Source organism: Suricata suricatta, chromosome 11 (assembly GCF_006229205.1).
Source record: "Suricata suricatta isolate VVHF042 chromosome 11, meerkat_22Aug2017_6uvM2_HiC, whole genome shotgun sequence".
NCBI lineage: Eukaryota > Metazoa > Chordata > Mammalia > Carnivora > Herpestidae > Suricata > Suricata suricatta.
This window is the reverse complement of record NC_043710.1, coordinates 38,020,953-38,036,784: the sequence shown is the minus strand read 5'-3', so window position 1 is coordinate 38,036,784 and position 15,832 is coordinate 38,020,953. Positions and strand designations below refer to the sequence as shown.

The following is a 15,832-nucleotide window of genomic DNA, read 5'->3' as shown; positions in this document are numbered from 1 at the left end:
GGTTGTGTGTTTTTTTTTCTTTGTTTTGTTCTCTAGAATACTTCATGGAGGGTGGTGGTGGTTAGTTTCTCTTGCATTGCATCAAGGGGCTCTAAATGTCTGGTTGTCTCTTTCTATTATATTAAGGTTGATAAGTGGCGTTTGGAGTTGTCAGCCTAATCAATTCATTATAAACCTACCTAATGGTTTTTAGAAGCCAATGAAAATGATTTCTTGGATCCATCATTTCATTAAGAGTTGCAAAATTGTGATAATTTATATGTATCATTTGTTCTCTATTTGTTAGCTGAAATTATTCCATAAGTATTTACTTTTGTCAAATATTTGGTTATGAACTATAGTTTATATGGGAAAATTAGGATAAATTCTTAGTATTTTCTGTTTACTTACCATTTTCAGTGTAATGAATTGTTATTGAAATGTCATTGTTTGTGTGTTCTTTTAGTGGACAGAAGTAGCTGTTTTTTAATATAAAAATTATGAGTTTATACTGATTTTTCCAATTTAAGATTACAGAATTTTTACTTGAAGTTTTTAATTTTATACTTGTATTTTTCCCATGCATAAAATCTTGATTCCTTAGATAATTCTAATTACTTATTTGCTTTATTATGGTTTCACAAATTTTACACCAACTTTAGTACTAAACAGTAAAGCTTCTAAATGCAGTTGAAGTTTTTTTATATTATCTTTTGTTCTAGAATACATGTCATGTGAAATGTACAATCTAAATACTGTGTTTATGTCATTTGAAGTAATTATTTTCACTGCTTATGTCACCAACTTGACATACAACCAGGCTTATTTATTTCCTTTTTCTTCAATTTGGAGAGTTGGTTTTTCCTTTGTTTAGTTTAATTTTATGGTTTAATTATGAAGAAATTATGTGGTTCCATTTCTTTTGTTCCTAAGTGAATAGGTAATCTTGTTAAGGCTTTTAACTTATTTTAAAAAATATTAGCTGTGAATGTATTTATACTTTTACCCCTTATGTCATATATTCAAAATTTAGCATACTTTATACATTGTTATATGTGTGTGTGTGTGTGTGTGTGTGTGTACTTTAATGTAATTCTCCTCAATAAAAGTGCTAGCTAACATTTTAAGTGCAGTTTTTAAAGTTGAATATATAGTTGTGATTAGAGATTTTTTTTCTGGCATGGGAATTGGGAACACTTTTAAAAATCAGTATGCATGGGGCACCTGGGTGGCTCAGTCGGTTGAGTGTCCGATTTCAGCTCAGGTCATGATCTCATGGTTTGTGGGTTTGAGCCCCACATCAGGCTCTGTGCTGACTGCTAGCTCAGTGCCTGGAGCCTGCTTCAGATTCTCTGTCTATTTCTCTCTCTGCCCCTCCCTGGTTCACACTGTCTCTCTCTGTCTCTCAAAAATAAATAAATGTAAAATTTTAAAAAAGAGATTAAAAAAAAAAAGAAAAAAATCAGTATGCATTGGGGCACCTGGCTCGACCAGTCAGTGGAGCAAGCAACTCTTGATCTCAGGGTTGTGAGTTCAAGCCCCATGTTAGGTAAAGAGATTACTTTAAAATACTTTTTTTAATAAAAAATTAATATGGATATTCTACCCTTACTGTTGGAAACCGATTCTGTAACTATGGAGTAAGACCCACCTGTGCATATGGAAATATCTTGAAATGATTTAGTTTTGCCTTTGATATACTTGCTTATTGGACCATTTGCTACAATTTGAAGAACCAATTTGACTATCCGTCTTTTGTTAATTAAATGAGAGTGCCATCTAGTGGAGGAAAGACTTTTAACCTGATAAAAAGTTTTTCAAACTTTAGAAGAATATACATAAGGAATTATTACAACTATGTATTATAAGGTATTAGAAGAGGAAGGAAGGAAGCTTTCAGGGTAGTAGCAAGCACATAATAGTTGCTTAATAAATGGTAGAATTATTCCTCTTGTATGGAAATGGTGATCAAGTGAAATAATAATGAAATAGGAGCTGCTCTGACAAATTATTTGTTATATACATTTAAATTTTTATTACTGCCTTTTGACTATATAATAATACATAGAAGTTCCCTATTTAATCTTGTCTTTAGCACTCACAACCTAGACAGAATCCCCCAACAAAATCTGCTATCAGTTTCTAGTGTATCTTTCCTGAGAAATTATAATAAATTATAAAACATTTTATCTCTACCCCTTGGCACACTCATTCCTTGAACAAATAGTATGTGGCTGCTCTGGGCCTGGCACTACTCTAGGTAGGATAAAGCAGTGAACAAAATACATGACAAACCCTACCCTTATATTTAGGGTAGGGTAAGCATATTTTGCATATTGTGCTACTCCTTGCTTTTTTCATCTCTTAAATAAATATCCCATTATGACTGTTGTAGCTTTATCCCACAGATTTTTTTTTTCAACTCAAAATATTACCCTGGGATCTCTGCTTTGATCAGTGAATTATTTAAAAGTGTCTTGTTTAATTTCTAAGCATTTGGCAATTTTTTAGGTATCTTTCTTTTACTGACCTATGATTTAATTTGGTTGATATCAAAGGACATACAGTGTATGTTATTGTTCCATTAAATTTGTTCAGACGTGCTTTATGGCCCAGAATATGGTCTATTTTGTTGGAATGTTCCACATTCATTTAAGTGAATGTGTATTCTGTCGTTGAATGGACTGTTACATAATTGTCAATTGGATCATGTTGGTTGATGGTATGATTCAAGTCTTCTAAATGCTTACTATTTTAAGTCTGCTTGTTCTATTAACTACTAAAAGAATAATACAGTTTTTACCTGTGCCTCAGGAATTGTTTCTCTTTTCACTGCTGTCAGTTTTTGCTTCAGATATTTTTATGTGGTTTTGAAGTGCATATACATTAGAATTGTTATGTATTGTTGATAAAGTTTGGCTTCTTTATTATTATGAAGTATTGTTCTTTGTCTCTGATAATATTCTTGGTCTTAATCTACTTTAGCATTTCTCTAATTAATTGTGTCCCATTCCAGACATGTTCTAAGCATTTATAAACAGATTTGAGTGTGTGTTCCTTTTACTTTCTCCAAGACCATTGCATATTATATAACAAGGCATGTAAATCTTCCATTTAATAAGTTGTGAGATACAACATACACAGAAGATTGCATACGCTTACAGTATGAGAAGCAGTTATGAACTGTTATACAGTAATGAACACGTGTATAACCACCAGTCAGATTAAAATATGTATTCTGCTTTCTCCAAATATCTCTATATTCTAATCTCACCTTCAAATGTCTTTCTTACATATTTTTTCAAATGTCTTTTCAGTATCTTTTTATCTTTTAATTGTATGTTACAACTTCTTTTCTACTCCAGAGAGGCTACCACTCACCTGACCTCAATGGGAGTCCTTTCCTTGCTTTTCTATGTGTATTTGCCACTTTCATCAGTATTGTCAGAATGCATAATTTGTTAATTGTTTGTATATAGTCTACTATGTGAATATACAACAATGTGCTTATTATTCTACAGTTGGTGAGCACTGGATCGTTCCCAGTTCTTTCACAATGACGAAAAATAATGCTATAAAATACTTCTACATGTATGTTGTTACACTGCAGTATGCTTGTTTAGAAGTATATTTAGAGGTAGAATTGGCAGATAACAGGGTGCCCTGCTCTTCTGCATTATTAGCTAATGCTGAACTTTTCCAAAGTAGTAAAAATTTTCTTCATTGCTCTGTAAACTTGTCAACACTGGACATTGCATGACTTCATAGTTCTTGCCACTCTGCTATCAGTAGTTTCTCGTTGTGTTTGAATTACTAATAAGTTCACCATCTCTGCATATGATTATTGACTATTTGGATTTCCTGTTTTGTGAAGAAATTATATATAATTCTTTTGTCCATTTTCCTTTGAATTGCCTGTGTTTTTCTTTATGATGAGTTTTTTTTGTGGAAGGTAAAGTGTGTGTGTGTGTGTGTGTGTGTGTGTGTGTGTGTGTATGTGTGAGAGAGAGAGAGAGAGAGAGAGAGAGAGAGAGAGAGATCTTTTCAAACTTGGTCTTGCCTTTTCATTCTTTTTATGTTTTTGTTGAACAGAGGCTCTGAATTTTAACCCAGTCAAACTTCTTGGTCTTTTTCTCTAAAGTTAGTTCCCCCGCCCCCGACTCCAGAATATGAAAATATTCTCCACAAAGTTTATCTCTTTTTTATCTACATGTAAGTCTTTAATTCACTTATACAGTTGTGAGGTAAAAATGGTCAGTCTTTCTGGAGGCAGTTTGATGATACAGATCAAAATCTTTTTTTTTTTTAATGTATGTTTATTTTTGAGAGAGAGAGAGTGGGGGAGGGGTAGAGAGAGAAGGACATAGAGGATCTGAAGCGGGCTCTGAGCTGACAGAAGAGCCCAATGCAGGGTATGAGGTGAGATCATGACCTGAACTCAAGTCAGATGTTTAGCCAACTGAGCCACCCAGGCGCCCTGATACAGATCAAAATCTTAAATGTGCATGTCCTTTAATCTAGAAATTCTGCTTTAAGAAACACATAAAACATTGAGAAGATATCTTTGTGTGTGTGTGTGTGTGTGTGTGTACGCGAGCGCACGTGTGCGCACATGCATCTATGTTTATGATTTTCCTACCCGTTCTACAGTAAGTTAATGTAAAGGTACAGATGTTCTTGTTGCTTAATATCAGCAGCCACCTTGCATTTGCCAAGTGTGTGCACATAGTATCTCTCTCAGTGGTTGGAGGAATGTCAGTAAGGAAAATCCCTTACCCAAAATTATGATCTTACATAATTTTTTAAACCTTACGTATAAATTCATTATCACATTTGTGATAAATTCATTTGCATTAGCACATTTTAAATTGAAAGGGTCCAGGAGTAGACTGGGGAATCATTGAAAAAAACTTCACAATTCAGGTATTCAGTGTGTAAGACTATTATGAATGTAACAGTGAAATAAGTAGAGGTTACATCACATCCTGTAAAAACTTAAATTTGGTACATTTTCAGCAGAAAGCTGTAGATTAGGAGAACTTATCTAGTTACTTTTTTGATGTCTGTAGAGTCGTGGTTCTCAGTGGTGAGAGGTGTCCAGCTTTGCCCACTGGGGATAATTTGGCAATGAGAAGTATCTGGAAACCTCTTAGGTTTATATGGCGGGAGGCTTGGGAGGGTGAGAGCAGGAGGGGAGTGCTGGTGGTGTTGGCAGGTGGAAGCCGGGATACTGCTAACCGTCACAGAGTGGACGGGACTGCCTCTACCGGGAAGTGTTTTCCAGCCCCAAGTGTCAACAGTGCCAAGGTCAAGAAGCCTTTCTTTAAAGTTCTCATTTGTACGCATTGCTAATTACTCCATCTCTAAATGATATTATATTATAAAGGCCACCTGACCTAGTATGGGACATAAGGGAAGACTTTCCTTAAATAAGGTGGCATTATCAAGAATGCATCTTGTCACATGAATATACAGCAGAGACTTCCTTAGCCAGCTTGTGTTTAATTCATCAAATTAATGATTTTTTGCATTCCTTTTTTGTATAACTTGCTAAATTCCATGCCTAACTGGACCGTTAAAGCTGATAAATTACCTTTTACTGTGCTGCTCTTGTTTTGGTTCTTTTAGTTATATTTCATGTTTACCAAGAGCATATTGTGTTTGTTTCCATTTTATGTAATATCAGTTAATATTAGCTATATCAGTTATTATAAACTTGTGAACAAGATTTAAAAACAGATTCCTGTTGAATAAAATAGTGAGTAAATCAGTTGTGAAAGACTAGGAATAGGAAGGTGGGGGTCACCATATTCAGAGAGTCTCCACTTGGCAAGTACCTTAGATTATTTTTCCTATCTTAAAATAGCCAAAACTGGAAATTACTTACAACCCATTATGAGTATGGTTTATGCAAAGAAGATTGTGAAGATTCTAATTCATAGACTCATAGATTCACCCTCAAAGAGTATTAGTAAACAAATCTATATTTGTATTTTTTCTTAAAATGTACTGTTTTCAGTTAACAACAAATAGTCCCAATAACATTGGACAACAACTATATCTACAATAAACTTTATAGAATTGAGAGTAGTATTAGAAAAAGATATCGTGAAATATTTATGATTCAGAAATATACTAAAAATTGGGGTTTAGATTTTGTAGCCTTGCTTACTTGTTAGAAGTAATCTTTTACCTTTATCTTTAGATAAATTCAATTATTGAGTATTTGTTACTAGACTTTCTAGATTAACTCTTCATTTTATTTGTAATCTCTCCTGCCTCTTTTTTTTAAATAGTTAATTCTGCCTAGGAGTGTATCTGTAATTCAGTTATTTGTACTAAAAGACAATTAGAGAAGACCTTAGACTGAAGATGCCACCAGTTTCTTTTATCATTAGTTTATCCCAAGAAGATATGACAAGGCATTTTAAAAATAAGACTCCCCCCAAAAAATAATAAGACTCCCATTTCAATGAATAATGGTAGTATCTTAGTCCCAGATTTAATTCTGTGTGTTCTTTTTGTAGTAATTAATTTTTGAAGTGTAAATACAAATTTTAATTTTAAGAAGTAAATGTCAGTTTGGAAAGAAGAGGGCCCCATGAGCATCATAGGAGAAAATATTGGGTATAATTCTCTTCCAGATGGCACCCCTACAGGTGAGGCAGCAGCCTGTGAAATTACAGTCTGAATTACACTGCAGATGAGCCGGGCATTTGGAGCAGCGCCTTCTGATATCAGTAATAAATGACTTGGTTCAGAACCAAGGACAGTTCCCAGGAAATTAAGGGCTATTCTATCACATAGGGAGCCTATAGTAAAATGAAGTTTAACAAAGTGGAAAGTTGAGAAAAAGGACAACAGTTAGCAATACATATTGAATCTTTTCATCTGCTAATATTTTAAGATGTGTTTATCTCATAAACATCATATATTGGTTCTACATGTATTCTAATATTTGCATTGATTTTCCAAACATAATTTTCATAATGGACAGTGGCTAAGAGCCAGTCGCCAGCTAAGTTATCACTTTGAAATATTATAAATTATATACCTGTTATAAATTCTAATCTTGTTTAATATGGGAAATATTGCATTTCAAAACATGAGTCCTTATAAATACTAAATCTTGTTTTCAATTGGGTAAATCAATTTAAGAAGCAACATGGAAGAATTATACAGAACATGACTATGTAGTTAGACCAAGGTTCAAATTATGGTTCATATAACTATTTCTGTGACTATGAACTTTTTTTAAGTCACTTAACATTTGTGAGCCTTATCAGTTAAATGGAAATAACAGTAAAATGTGCTTTAGGAAAGAATTAAATAAGTTAATAATTTTAAAGACACTAATACAATAAAATTCAGTAACTATCACTGCTATTACTATTTAAGAAATTTAATTTGGACGTAAAACAGCATTTTAAAATAATCAGTTTTATTTTGTACCAGAAAAATAACAAAAAGCAGATACTGTTTTATTTTAACAGATATTACAATGTATGATATTAGTAACTCTGATTCTTTTATTCATTCAAAAATTTCTTACGGAGTTACTGCTGTCTACCAGCCACATTTGTGGGTATAGATAGGGATGCCTGGGTGGCTCAGTTGTTTAAGCATCCGACTTTGGCTCAGGTCATGATCTCACAGTTCGTGGCTTCAAGCCCTGTGCTGGGCTCTGTGCTGACAGCTGGAGCCTGGAGCCTGCTTCGGATTCTCTGTCTCCCCCTCTCTCACCCTGACCCTCCCCCACTTTCTCTCTCTCTTTTTCTCTCAAAAATAACATTAAAAAATATACAGAGAGATAAAGTCCTTGCTCCTCTTGGAGCTTACATTTTAATTTTAGTCAGAAGTTAAAATAAACACAAAAATACACAACATTTTAATTCATGAGTGCCACAGTGAAATACAAAGTAGGGTAAAGCGATGGAACGCAGTAGAGGAAAAAGATGATATTTTACGTAGAGACATCAGGAAAAATCTTTTTGAGGAGGTAATACTTGAGCAGAAATCTGACTATGATTCGGGACAGGCTGGTAAGTCTTTATTCTCTAATTTATTAAACATAATTTTAGGGACACTGGGTGGCTCAGTCTTTTGCGTGTCTGACTCTTGGTGTTTGCTCAGATCATGATCTCCTGGTTCGTGATGTTGAGCCCCGTGTTGGGGTCTGCACTGACAGCACAGGGTCTGCTAGGGATTCTGTGTCTCCCTCTCTCTCTGCTTCTCCCCTGCACATGAGTGCTCACTCTCAAAAATAAATAAACTTTAAAAAAATTGTAAAAACCATAATTTTAAAACTTTGATTAACCTTTACAAATATATTTTTAAATAATTCTTGATTTTTTAGCTAAATTAATAAGATTTATTGTTCCAACCATTTACATGTATTAACATATTTAACCCCCAGAGCAGCCAATATAAAGTAGAATATCATAGTTGTCCCTTTACAAATAAAGAAATTGAGGCACAGTAATGTTAATTTAACTTGTTCAAGGTCACATAGAGAAAGGGATTCCTCTGGGTTTTAACTCCTAGAGTGTACCCTCTTTGTCACTACACTGTTGGTTTTGACTGCAACACCAGTTTAAAATATGCTGCAATTTAATCTCTGGTATATGGCTAGTAATAACTTTATTATAAATGCAGTAAATAAGCATGTTGTTAGAAGGAGCTACATTCAGTTACTGATGAATAAGACTTTTGGTTTGTTTGTGGTACATGGAAGTAAGACAGAGTTTGGACACAGGGAAGTAAAATACTTAGATTTTTGCCAACCAGTTCGAAAGTAAATACTAGAAACAGTTTGACACAGTGTCAAATCAGTGACGAACTAATTTTTTGCCCCCTTCCAAAAAAGACTAGACTATAATGAATATTTAATTTGTACTAATATGTGAATTTGTTTAATTTATTTTAATGTTTTAATATGCAATAATCTTACAGATAGGGACCATTTTTTCCCTAACCTATTAACATGTTTTACCAACTAATGTTTTTCCCGTAAGGTAAATAGAAGTCTCCTTTTTAAATAATTCCTTGGCATAAATTATAATTTGCTTTAATCAGCAGTTGAGTGCTTATTTATTAGCATTTGTGTGCATTAATCTGCATGAATTATGTTAGATTGATAAAGATTTCTTAGTTGATTTTCAAAAGTTCCTTGTTCTTTGAGTACACAGATGGTATTAGTAGGGAACTAACTTGTAAGAGTCAGACATATTACTGAAATACTCTAGCCAGAACAGTTTTCACCAAATCCTTAATTTTCCTAATGTGAATACATTAATAAAAGAGCTTTTTTATGTAGTCTTTCTTTTGTAGGCAAGTGTTTCCTTCTCAATGAATTGGTGTGTTCCTGGGAGTGGGTAAACATCAGTGTAGAGTTGCTAATGTCCGTTTATTTAGGGTTTTTTTTTTTTTTTATGATTCAGGCTTAAGAGCTGTATTTTCTATAAATTTAAATGTGCTGTTATTAATCTCTTGTGAAGATTATCTATCCCAGGTGTGCAGGGTTTTCTTGTTCTAGAGATCACTTTAAAAAGTCTTTGTTCATGTGGTTAAAGAATATTGTGTTTATCCTGTCAGTTATTTGTGCACAGAACAAATAAGTAAGTGAGAACAGTTTTGATTTAGAATGCTGTCATTGGGGCAGAATTCATGTTGTTTCACTCTGAGCAGTAATAAAGTGTTTTATGTGCTAAGCACTGTGCTGAGCACCTGACTCTCCTGCTGCTCCAGTAGTTGGGGGACAGGCTCTAGAAGAAGGACAGACTCAAGCTGACATTGATCCTTCACTCGTGACACCAGTAGTGGTCAATTTCCTTTCACCTGTACTGTGATTATCCTTTCATAGCAGAGGATTCATTACTCGTCTCTAAAATCTGGAGTACTCCAGAGCTGTATTCCATGAACATAGAACAACCCTAGTCGTGCAAGGTGTTCATAAGTGTAATACCTGAAAAAAAAAGAGGTTTGTAGTAAAAAGTGGATAACACATGGTTAGAGTATGTTCAACCATTTTCTCTACTATAACACTTTCCAGAACTATTAAAGCATCTGTGTTTCTTAAAGATTCTCTCACTTCTTTTTTTTTTTAAACAAAAGAGAAAGTCACTGGGCAGGAAGCTCTTTGGGAAATGGTGTTCTAGACTAGGATTTCTTAACCTTAGCCCTATCAACATTTGGCACTGGACAGTTGTTTGTTGTGGGGGTTCCTGTGTATGTTGTAGCATATTTATCAGCATCTCTTGGCTTTAACCTATTAGATGCCAGTAGCACCCTCCCTCCCCCCTCCCTCCTGCCCCACCAAGTTGTGACAATCAAAAATGGCACTAGACGTTACCAGATGTTCTGCGATGAGGGAGGGGGGAATGGCAAAATTTAGTTGAGGATCGCTGTCTAGATTATTAATATTGCAATATTCTAAGGAGTTAGAGAGTATTTTAACAATTTCTGTCTCAGATTTCCTTTTAATGAGGAAGAAATAATAGTCTGGAAAGTGGAAGCACAGATAAAGAAGGTTTAGTACATTCAACCATAATAAACTTTCTGGGTCCACTTTATACCCTGACCAGATTTTCTAATAATAACTTGGAGAATTTAATGCAAAAAGTAATTTTCAACTTTGCAGAAAAATATATGGCAGAGACAAAAAACATACCTTTTATAAAAAGAGTAGCCCAGATGTTTAACGTGTTACATATGAGGATATTGATTGTGCATTTCTAAAATCTTTTTCTTTAATGTTTTTTTGCAGGGCTATTTTCTTCTTTTTGAGTCCATGTTAGATTCTGTCCTTTATGCAAAGAACAAATACTTGGCAAAAGGAGGATCAGGTGAGTATAAAATTCTAGTTTTAATAATGTGATTTTAGTCTGGCAGAGCCAAGTGAACCTTTGGATTTCAAACAAACTATGCGTGACTGAGAAAGTTCCCAATAGAAATGAAACATGTTTCAATTAGACAAAGCTTGAAGACAGTCATTTACTATACTGTTGATAGTAGAACATTATAGAAGATACAGAGGACTCTAATGGTATTCTCAAGAATGCTTTTTATAAAAATGCTAAGGACTAGGTTTGGAAGCTATTTGATATTGAAATCAAAATCTAACAGAAATTCCTTATAATTTTTAATCCTTATAACATTTAGTTTTTTATTTCTCCAATACAGTATTTCATACTAGGTTGGAAATTACATTCTTTACTGGCAAATTTTCCATGACTTCACTAAATATATAAACCTGTCATCTCTGTGATTTAATGAAAACATTTAAAAATCGACTGGTTTCTACTAAGTTTTAAAGTGCAACATATCCAGTCAGTATTTTTATTGGATCCCTATAAATTTGGAAAGCTTTCTCATATTAATTCTGGATATGTAATGTGAAAATATGTTTTTATAAGCCTCTGCTATGAGCATTATGTACAGACACTCCCTTTCAGAGCAGGGATCATGTTTCCTTCCTCTTGGATTCTTCAGCGAGCTCCACGGCTCCTGGAACATAGATGGACGTCATGTGAGTTTACTGAATCACATCATTAAAACTGAATCGAATAGCCTCTATCTCCCTTTATTCACCCCTCCCTGCACCTTTACTTTCTCAAAACTTCAAGATCATCAAATGGTTTCCATAGTCAGAGTACAGTTGATAAAACTGTTATATAAAAGTAGATGAAAATGAGACATTTTGAACTAGTGACATAAAGCACTTAATCATTCTTACATGCCTCCTGCCCATCCATATTCTATGAAATCACTGTGGCAATTACGATACAGTAAAAATCAGTGAGGCCAAAACATAAAGCACAGAAAATTCTCCAGCACAACAGAATTCTTCTATAATAGCTTCTAAATGGATTGCCTTTTTTTCCAGAATGCTCTCATTTATTTTATTACTATATTTTCTGCAAGCATTTCAAGATGTGTTCCTGATCTCTGCCATGAATCTGGCTAGAATTTTTAGATATACTTTACCCTACAAAGATTAGCTATATCTTTCTATAATTTCAGTGGCTTTTTAAAAAAATGAGTATTATACTTAATGACTGAAAGTGATATTATCTACCATTTGTGGATTGTCTACTAGCTGCTAAATGCTATACTTTTTTTATATATATATTATTACATGTGTAATCCTCACAACAGCCAAAGGAATCCTAGAGGATACATATTAAGTAGTTACGCCGTGACTGGTTTTTTTTTTTTTTAATCGTGATCTGCCAATTCCAATATTCATGTTCTTTTCAGCATCCCTTTTTGTTTCTCTATTAAAATGTACTTTACTAAATCTGATTCTTGCTTTGAAGTTCTAGGGAAGATTTAGTTTCCATTCATCCCTTAATGGTTTCATTGAACTTACTGAAGGACTGACAGCAATTTAATACATTTAAATTGACCTCTCGATGAAATTCACTAAGAACTTACGGCATGAGGGACGTCTGGGTGGCTCAGTTGGTCAAGCGTCTAACTTCGGCTCAGGTCATGATGTCTCCATCTGTGAGTTCAAGCCCCACATTGGGCTCTGTGCTAACAGCTCAGAGTCTGGAGCCTGCTTCAGATTCTGTGTCGTCTTCTCTTCTCTCTCTGCCCCTCCCCCATTCATGTTCTGTCTCTCTCAAAAATAAACATTGAAAATTTAAAAAAAAAAAGAACTTACAGCATGAAAATAATGAGGTTATAGTTGAGGAAACAATAGCAGAATGTTTCCTCCCATGAGGGATGAAGTGGAAGCTCATAACTCTAGTTCTTTTCATAGTTTTATATAGCTAGTACTAACTTTGAGGTAATCTGGAGGCATATTGAAGGGAGGTTAGCATTTACCTGCAGAGGCAGTGCTAGCAAATGTTGCTGTTAACAGAATTAAGACCAAAAAAAGCAAAAGTCGGAAATGAGTAACATGAAGTAGCCTGTTTAGCTTATTTTATGTTTTGAGTGTGCCTTGATGAATATCACCACTCATGTAGGAAAATTGGAAAGTTTTCTTTATGTTTAATAAATCTTCCTAAGCAATTGGTAGTGCAGAGACTTTGGAAAGAATTATTAAATTATGAGAGAGGGAAAATATTGAAAATTCATAAAAGCATAAAGGAACCACAGTTTATTTTTACATGACTTTAGGTTCAGTTTATGTCTCACTCATATATATATATAGTGAGACATTATGTGGGTGTGTGTATACATACATATGTGTGTGTGTGTGTGTGTGTGTGTGTGTGTGTGTGTGTGTATAATGGTATGGAGTATAAAACACAGTGAGCCAGTAATGAGCATTTATTCTCCCTGTTATTGCCATTGCTAAACAAATTCTGCAGTATTTTGGAGGTATTCGTTTACTGCTTTTACTACTAATGAAAATAGTTGTATAAAGTTAATGAGATGGGTTTACTAAAGACTATTTCTATTTTTAGCCAAGATTTACTAAGTACGAGTTGTATGTCAGGAATTGTATTGTTTTACATTCAAACAACTTATAGGTAAAAAGGAAAACTTAAGAAAATGATTTATTATTGGAGGGAAGGAGAATACATTAAATAGATAATGGGTATTAAGGAAGGCATTTGATGAAGAGCACCAGGTGTTGTATATAAGTGAGGAATCACTAAATTCTGTACCTGACACTAATATTGCTTTGTATGTTAACTAGCTGGAATTTAAATAACAACTCGGGGGAAAAAAGAAAATGTTTTGCTGTGACCACTGCATATTTTTACAATTAGAATTAAGAGAAAAACAAACATATGTTTTAGGATAACTACATAGAGTGTAAATATTTTCCCCCAAACAGTGTCACATACTGCATCTTACAAAAATTAGAAAATGCAGAAGGCAGGTGAGAGGAAGTGTGTATACTTGAGTTGTTTTATCTTTAATAGCAGGAATTCATTGAATCTCATTTCAAATCAAATAATAGAATTATAAACGCATTTACCACTACAAAGTTAATATTAAAATAATACTATCGATTAAAATTTCCTGGTGCGGTTTGTGATGATAGATTCTGTCTATATCTTGATTGTGGTGGTGACTATATTTATCAAATCATGTAGAACTATACACCAAAAAGGCAAAAGAGTTTTATTACTGCATATGAATTATACCTTAATAAAAGTGATGTTAAAAAAAAAGTGAAGTGGCATTTCCCACCTTCAAGTCAACTGAATTATGACATGGTTTGCTTTCTAACTTTTCAAAAGAACATATTAAAGCTGTGTTAGTATTATCAATACATCTCTATTTTTAATTTAAAAAGTTATGAAAAATAGGGAAGGGGAGGAATAAAGAAATATACTAATTTTATCATTACTCATGATAGGAGGTTAATAAATAGTGTTGAAAATAGAGAACAAAAGGTATTCTATAATGTAATTACAAAGTTAGCTACTAAAACAGAAACACAGAAGTTTTAGAAGATATAAGAACTCATATAATAACTAATACTTAGGAAGAAGTCAAAAAGACCATGTAGTCAACTACTTAAATCAAAACAAAACCTAAACATACAGGAAAGATAACATAAAATGGTGGAGCATAAACAACAACAAAAATGTCCTATCGATAAATGTAAATGGGAAAAAAAAATAAATGTAAATGGGTTAAACTGATCTATTCAAATAAAAAGAATTTCAGATTTTCAGGTTGGGTCACCACATAACTCCCTAATTCTCTATACTTTATAGAATCATGCCTAAAAGAAGAAAGACTTAGAGTTAAGGCATAAAATCATACCCATATTCATAGACACTAACAAGATTTTTGACAAAATACAGTTTACATTTTTGACTTTTTTATGAGAATATAAGAATAGTGAGACCCTAGCTTATTGTTCAAGTATATTATTTCAGCTGAAGGCCGGCATCATGTTTAATGGGGAGATACTAAAAATATTTGCCCTATAGGCGAAACAAGATTTGGATGGCCACTGTTATACCATTACTTAATATTTTATCAGAGATACTAGCTGGTGCTATTAGAAAAGAGAAAAGCACATAGAAGATAAATAAAAAGGGAAATAAAACTAATTTTATTTGTAGATTCTATGATTTAAACCTAAGCACCTCAAGTGAATCACCTGGAAAATGATAATGATAAGTATTTAGTACATTATTGAGTTACAAAATAACATAATTAGAAATCAGCAAAATTTATATGCAAAGGACAGAAAGAAGATAGATAAATGGAAAGATAGACCATGTTCATGGAAGGAGAGACCAGTGCCATAAATATATCAATTTTTCTAAAAATCTTAAAATGCATAATCCAAAAACATTGACATTTGTTGAGGATAGCTGAGAAAGATGTACATGAGAGTTAACTGTGCTCTTTCAATTTTGTGTGTATTCAATATTTTTATAGGATAAATTTTATGAAATGGTAATTCCAACAAACAGGTTTTTTTTCTTTTTTAATTAGGATTTTTAAACTTTTTAATGGCAAGGAAAACTGAGATAGAAGGGTACCAGACTAGCAGACTGGTGCTACCAAATATAAAACATACTACATAGCCTCAATAATTAAAGCAGTGTGTTTTGTATTCTTGAATGAACCGATAATTTGAACAGAATTGAGAATCCTGGTATAAACCCAGTAATATATGGCATCTCAGATAATTAGGGAAATAATGTACTGTAGTAAATTGTGTTGAGACTGTGGGGAACCCGTATTAAAAAAATGAAAAAATGAAGAATAATGTGTAATCCACACAATTAATTATAAAGTAATAAATATACACAAAGTTGCACATTGTAAATATTAAATGAGTCAAGGTTAAGTACAAAAAAGAAAGGATAAGAATACTAGAAGATATATGTATATTTCTTTATAAACTGGGGGAGAGTGGCTTTTA

At 33.3% G+C, this 15,832-nt stretch overlaps 1 protein-coding gene across 1 annotated transcript in view; it reads left to right on the top strand.

The window, feature by feature from the left end:
* Positions 1–15,832, top strand: part of PRMT3 (protein arginine methyltransferase 3) — a 122,624-nt gene that overhangs the window by 54,755 nt on the left and 52,037 nt on the right. Inside the window, exon 11 of the mRNA XM_029914898.1 lies at positions 10,745–10,823. Within this exon, the coding sequence (XP_029770758.1) occupies positions 10,745–10,823 (79 nt within the window). The remainder of the gene's footprint in view (positions 1–10,744; positions 10,824–15,832) is intronic.